We start from the raw sequence: 6,840 nt of genomic DNA, 5'->3' as shown, positions 1-6,840 counted from the left end.
TTTCATGTTTTTATTTTAAATAGGTTCAGTCTGAGTGAGTTTTCATTTTATTTATTATCTCTGAGATTGTAATGGTAATTATATTTTCTGTTCTCGGCATTTTTCATTTCAATTGTAATCGAAATTATGATATTAATTATATTTTCTATTTCAGCATTTTATTGTTGAATTATTTTTTAATTGTTACTGAAATTATGATGTTAATTATATTTTCTATTTCAGCATTTTATTGTTGAATTATTATTTTGTTAATTGTTACTTAAATTATGATGTTAATTATATTTTCTATTTCAGCATTTTATTGTTGAATTGTTATTTTGTTAATTGTTACTGAAATTATGATGTTAATTATATTTTCTATTTCAGCATTTTATTGTTGGAAGTTTTATGTTGTTTGTTTGGAGGGTTTTATGATTTTAGGGAGGTCACCATTTTATTTCAGGAAATTATTCTCTTCTTATTGATTTTATATGTAAATCATATCTTATGTTCTCACATCATATATTCGTATTCTGGTTTCTTTTATTAAATGGTTCTGAAGTTGAAATGTTAATTGCTTTCTGTTTCCATATTCTACCGTTTCAGTTATTACTAATAATAATCTACTAATATTAATAATCATCTTTTCTATTACAGCATTTCGTTGTTCAAGCATTTTGTTGTTTTCTCAATTATTGCTGAAATTAATTTTCTGTTTCAACATTTTATCGATTGGTATTTAATCTTGTCTCTTTTTGAGAATTTTTTTGTTTTAGGTGGGTCACGATCGTAGCCACCTCCACGTGGTGTGACCCGGTAATCGATATCGTTTTCTAAACATTTATCAGACGATAATTTTTAGAAAACGATATCGAGCTGAGAGCTACGATTCGGTTAACATAAAGTAGTAAAATCAATTTTTCGAGCATACATACCAAGATATGCGATTTATTCATCGAGTTCTTTATTTTTTCGAAACGATCCCTCGATCCTTCAACTCCTTGTTTAGTTCCATAATCACCGTCCTGAATCATAGAGTGCGCCACAAACTGACTAACAAGAATGAGGTTCGAAGCAATCTGCTATTACCATCAAGGTGCATGAGATTGCCTAGTGCGAGGTGTTTCATATTTTTATACTAAGATAGAGTACATGGTGCTCGTTTTCGAGCTACAAATTCACTCTTTGTACATAGATCCATAGTTATTGCTTCTCGTAACAACAAACTTGCAACATTCACAATTAAAATGTTACTAATTTTCGTTGGGCACACAAGAGTCGGCTGTGTTGGGCACCTCGACTATAACATTTATTAATTTATTAATATAAATGAAATTTATTAATAACTCGGACTTCAGCTGAATTAACAACGTGCTATAATCACTGCTAATTACTAAGTCATTGATAGTTTTCGCTCAATAGGAATTATTTTCTTATTATGTTTCATTTACTGTTTAATACGACTGAAGTTGCCGGACAATGTCAACAGCGGTAATTAGAAGTTTTATAACCCTTTTTTGCAAGTTACGTTTAAAACATTATGAAAAAGTGTAAAACGATATGAATTGTTGTACTTGTCGAATATGATTTTACAATATGTAAGCTAAGAATACAGTTATTTTTCGTTTTATTTATGACAGTATTTTATAGACGTATTAAACAGTTTATAATCTTTTAGAAATAGGAATCCGGAATCATGTTGTATTTTCTTTATTACATTAATTTTATTACAAACAGAAGTAACATTTCGAGAATAAATTTGTATAAATCAAAACATTATCAATTATTTCTCGCAAGGTTCAAAAGTTCTGTTAAGGTGATGAAAGTTCTTAATGTTGCGGAAAAAAATGATGCCGCGAAAAATATCGCCGGCTATTTATCCAAGGGTACTTCTAATCGGGTAACTTAAAAATTATTACGATCAAAATGCAAAAATTTTTATCTACAAATGTTACTTAATATTTTTCTATTTTATAGAGAGAAGGATTATCCCCATATAATAAAATTTACGAATTTAATTCACATTTGTGGAATCAGAATTGCGATATGATCATGACTTCTGTGTCTGGTCATTTGTTGGGTTTTGAATTTGTTGGTACATATCGTAAATGGCAGGGTTGTCATCCGTTAAGTTTATTTGATGCACCTGTAGTAAAACAGTGCGTAGATGATACTTATATCAAGATTAAAAAGACTATAGAGAGAGAAGTACGAAAATGCAATGCATTAATTATTTGGACAGATTGTGATCGTGAAGGAGAAAATATAGGATTTGAGGTCATTGAAGTCTGTCAAGCAGTTAAACCTAATATTCGTGTATATAGGTGGTAGAATAAACTATTAATGCATGATAGGCTATTATTTTATTTAATTGTAAATGTGTAACTTTTTATAGAGCAAAATTTTCTGAAATTACACAAGCATCTGTAAATAGAGCTCTTCAGAATCTGATAGATCCAGACAAAGCAGTCAGTGATGCTGTTGATGTAAGAAGTGAATTAGACTTGAGGATAGGTAATTAATAGCAGTGATTCAATCTACTTTAGAATTAATCTATTCATAAAGTCTTCATTTAAATTAATCATTGTAGGTGCTGCATTTACAAGATTTCAAACACTGAGACTTCAAAAAGTATTTCCTAGAAGTCTGTCTGACATGTTGATTAGTTACGGTAGTTGTCAGTTTCCTACACTAGGTTTTGTAGTTGAAAGATATTTAGCAATAGAAAGATTTAAGCCAGAACCATATTGGAAAATAAGCGTGACCGATATTCGCGATAATCTTTCTGTGGACTTTAGATGGGCAAGAGGAAGATTATTTGAGAAACTACCTTGTGAAGTTTTTCTTGATATGTGTCTTGAACAGCCTAATGCCACTGTACAGAAGGTATCATGTAAACCCAAGAGTAAATGGAGACCGCTTCCATTAGACACAGTTGTAAGTAACATAGCAATCAGTTGAACAGCAGGGATGTTACAAAGTTTATCCACTGTAATTAAATAATTCTAGGAACTAGAAAAACAAGGTTCTCGAAAGCTTCATTTAACCGCTAAAGAAACTATGAGAATTGCAGAGAAATTATATTCTCAGGGTCTAATCAGTTATCCGCGTACAGAAACAAACATATTTCCGAAGGAATTAAATTTGACTCCTTTGGTAAATCAGCAAGTAAATCATCCAGCTTGGGGTAATTTTGCGCAACAGTTGCTAGGAAAAGGATTAAATCCTAGGCAGGGGAAGAAAAGTGATCAGGCACATCCTCCTATACATCCAACAAAATATACTGATAGTTTAAACGGTGCGGATACAATTATTACAATTATTTCATTTTTATTTCATTTTAATTAAATACGATTAATTATCTTATGATAGGCAACGAAGCAAAAGTTTACGAATTCGTTGTTCGACATTTTTTGGCTTGTTTATCGGACAATGCTGTCGGTCAGGAAACATTGGTAGAAATTGATATAGCTGGAGAAAAGTTCATAGCTAACGGTCTGCAAATTATCGAAAAGAACTACTTAAACGTATATATATATGAAAAATGGAGCGATAAAGAAATTTACCAGTACCAAGAGGGACAAGTATTTAGACCAAGTAGTATAGATATGGTACAAGAAGAAACATCGCCGCCGCAATTGTTGACCGAAGCTGACTTAATTAGTTTAATGGACAAATATGGCATCGGTACAGATGCAACTCACGCGGAACATATTGACACGATAAAGTCACGTCAATATGTAGGTGTAACTGATGGAAAATATTTAATACCTGGCAAACTTGGAATTGGACTGGTGATGGGCTATGATCTTATGGGGTTTGAAATGTCAAAACCAAATTTAAGAGCCGACTTGGAAAAGGATCTTAAACTGTACGTTGCCACTTTATTATCATTTATCGAACAATACAGAAAATGTTGAAATTCTCAAATGAACATCTTTTTGTTCGTAGGATATGCGATCGACAAAAGGATCCAAAAGTTGTGTTAGAAGCTCAGATAAATACGTATCGTGAGGTGTTTAAAATAGCAATGGAACGTGCTAATTTAATTGACAGCGCCTTAGCTGACTATCTCGATGAACAACCGGCAGAAGTACAACAGATGGAGAGGATTAATCCACCTGAAGAAACCGCTATCTTTAAGTGCCCTAAATGTGGTTTAAATATGGTCCTTAAGGAGAAAAAAGATAAGGCAAAATTCATTGGTTGCATTAATTTTCCAACTTGCAGCAATGCAATTTGGTTCCCGCAGAATGTTGAATCTGTTGAAGTTCTAGACGAAGTTTGCTCTCAAGTAAATATAATATATATTAAGAATTATTAGTAACTGTTATACGATATCTAATGATAATGTTTTCAGTGCCCGGGAGATATGCGTAAACTAAAATTCAAGTTATCCAGAAACGCTTATCCAATTTATGGTACTTCTTATACAACTTGCATAGGGGGCTGCGATCCTATGTTCAACGAATTATTGAATATAAAGAACGAGAGTATTAAAGGCATCTCTCAAAGAAATGAAAGTGGTTACTACAGTATGCCCGATGAGACGAGATCAGCTATCATTCTAAATTCAACCGTAGTAAGACCCGGAAGTAGTAATAGTCGAAGTGGTGGAAATAAAACAAATTTATCTAACACCAGTACGTCTGTAGGGCTCGTTCGAAATCAAAGTAGTAACCCTAATACGACGAGTAGGTCGAATAGTACGAGTGTTAAAAAACAAATTGCCCCAAAAAATAATACATTCGTCAACACTAATAATTTTGATTCATCGATTGTCAATCCAAGATTAGCTGAAAATGAACCGAACAGAACTTGGGGTCATATCGATAACGATGCCGTTATTATGTGTAATTGTCATGAAAATGCGATTCAATTAACCGTCAGAAAAGAAGGGCCAAACCAGGGTACAGATGATTCTCTTTTTCCTTTTGTTCTTTTTAGATATTTATAATGAATTCGATAGTGTTACTGCTTCTTGACATGTTTTAGGAAGATTATTTTATAAATGTGCAAAGCCTCAAGGCTCTGGTTGTGATTTCTTTCTTTGGGCATCAGAAAGTACAAGTCAAACTCCAAATCATATAAGTAATAATTCTCGTCCACCATTCATTGCAAATACAAACCCTGGTCCAAGTACAATGTCATCAAATGATATTAAATGTCATTGTAATCAACCAGCAAAGCAGTGAGCAAATACTGATAGTAAAATTTCTTAGTCTTTCTTGATATCTTGATGATATAATTCATAATTTATGCAGGCGCACTGTACAGAAAGATGGTCCTAATAAGGGGCGTTTATTTTATTCGTGTCCCAAAGGCATGAGCGATTCTTGTAAATTCTTTCAATGGGCGGATGAAAATAGCGAGAATTTTAACAGTATGCCTACTGATAATAATAGAAGAACAGCAACTAGAGGCAGGGGACAAGAAAATACGAAGAAAGGGTCTCGAGTTGGCACTGGTAAAAGAAAATGCGGAATTTGTGGAGTAGAAGGTTCGTATTTTATTTGTAGAATGATAAGCATTAAAAAATCGATGTTACTCATATTGGAGTATAAAAATTTATGTCCAGGACACACAAGAAAAACTTGTCCAGAAAATGTAATGGATTAATGAATGAAGGTTTGTAAAATTTTAAATTTGCCTTATATTATCATTATAAAATGTACATATTGGAGTTGACGTACGTATACGCGTTCGCGTACCTTGACATGAGGTATTGTACAAAGGAAGTATAAAGGAAGAAATAAAACACGAATTAATTAAAAAAATTTTTATATCAAGAATCACTATCTTTGTTATAAGATGAATTTCTTTTTAATCTATCTAGTTCTTCCTTCTGTGAGTTGAACTCTGCAGTTGATTGTGTTAACTGTTGAATAAAAAAAAGTATTAATATAAGAAATAAATATGAAAGGTTTTATAAACATTTAGTAATTTGAGTAAAAATAAAAATTAGTTACCATATCCAGGAGTACTTCAAATTTCAGTTTCAGTAAGTTGTTTTCTTCTTCCAGTCTTTTCATTTCTTTCTTTAGTTTTTCATTTTCCTTGTACGTTCCTCCAATCTTGCCAGATTCTAAAATAATAACATTTTTATTCGATATATCGTACGTGCTAAACTTGTTTAGTATAGTAGCGACGTTTTACCCGGTATCCATACACCTGACTCAAAAACAGTTTCCTGTTCTCCTAATTTTAAACGTATGGGTCCAATGTTCGGTCCAAGTTCTTTTTCGATACGTTTTGGGCTAAAATCTTTATTTGCTAAAAAGATTCCTGCCTTTCTGGTAGGCGTCTTTTTTGGGGAAAACTTATTTGAAAATAATGGCATTGTATTAGCTACTTAATAGCAACGTGTTTCGCTGTTATAATGTACTCGAAACTTGTGAAAACTATTTCTTACTTATTATTTTATTGAATAGAGTAACATGTTTCATCGGTATTTCGTATATTGTATAAACAACGCGTAAACGTCGGTACTGACACTACAACTTCGATAAAATCACTAGGATAGGGTTGATGAATATAATTTCCCGCTTCGCACTGAAGCTCGGTCAGTAAATTGTCGAGGAGTTTCCGCCATCTTTTAGGAGATGGCACAGCGGTCGAATTTCTGATTAGCTTACCGATCATTAGTTTTTAAAAATATTATGTAAAATATTGCTATTTAACTGCATAATACATTGCTAAAATGGATAGAAATTAATTATACATACATCAAAGTATTTCATCATACTGGAAATACTTAGATGTATTAAAAATGTGAAAGGGAATATTGAAAGTAGAAAGGGAAAACATGAAAAAATGAATTAACTTGCTGTAGTTTCAGGATGTTAAATATTTTTAAAATAG

The 6,840-nt window shown here is 32.2% G+C and overlaps 2 protein-coding genes across 3 annotated transcripts; one reads left to right on the top strand and one right to left on the bottom strand.

Annotated features, from left to right (window-relative positions):
• Window positions 1-771: 771 nt before the first annotated feature.
• Top3alpha (topoisomerase 3-alpha) lies at window positions 772-5,755 on the top strand. Of its 2 annotated transcripts, none has more exons than XM_034324106.2 (12): window positions 772-1,470; window positions 1,658-1,879; window positions 1,957-2,303; window positions 2,375-2,493; window positions 2,570-2,916; window positions 2,989-3,277; window positions 3,352-3,850; window positions 3,931-4,273; window positions 4,340-4,889; window positions 4,975-5,170; window positions 5,244-5,479; window positions 5,558-5,755. In XM_034324106.2, the coding sequence occupies exons 2-12, from the start codon at window positions 1,676-1,678 to the stop codon at window positions 5,596-5,598; spliced, it is 3,171 nt and encodes a 1,056-aa protein (XP_034179997.1). In that variant the 5' UTR covers window positions 772-1,470; window positions 1,658-1,675; the 3' UTR covers window positions 5,599-5,755. The 2 variants fall into 2 exon arrangements, with proteins under 2 accessions (XP_034179997.1, XP_034179996.1); XM_034324105.2 differs by having other exon boundaries at window positions 772-1,577.
• Cby (beta catenin antagonist chibby) lies at window positions 5,744-6,527 on the bottom strand. Its single transcript, XM_034324158.2, has 3 exons — window positions 6,136-6,527; window positions 5,949-6,064; window positions 5,744-5,857 (listed from the first exon to the last, which is right to left on the bottom strand). The coding sequence occupies exons 1-3, from the start codon at window positions 6,317-6,319 to the stop codon at window positions 5,765-5,767; spliced, it is 393 nt and encodes a 130-aa protein (XP_034180049.1). The 5' UTR covers window positions 6,320-6,527; the 3' UTR covers window positions 5,744-5,764.
• Window positions 6,528-6,840: the final 313 nt, after the last annotated feature.

This window comes from Osmia lignaria, chromosome 7 (assembly GCF_051020975.1).
Source record: "Osmia lignaria lignaria isolate PbOS001 chromosome 7, iyOsmLign1, whole genome shotgun sequence".
Lineage (NCBI taxonomy): Eukaryota > Metazoa > Arthropoda > Insecta > Hymenoptera > Megachilidae > Osmia > Osmia lignaria.
This window is presented reverse-complemented; position numbering and strand designations above follow the sequence as displayed.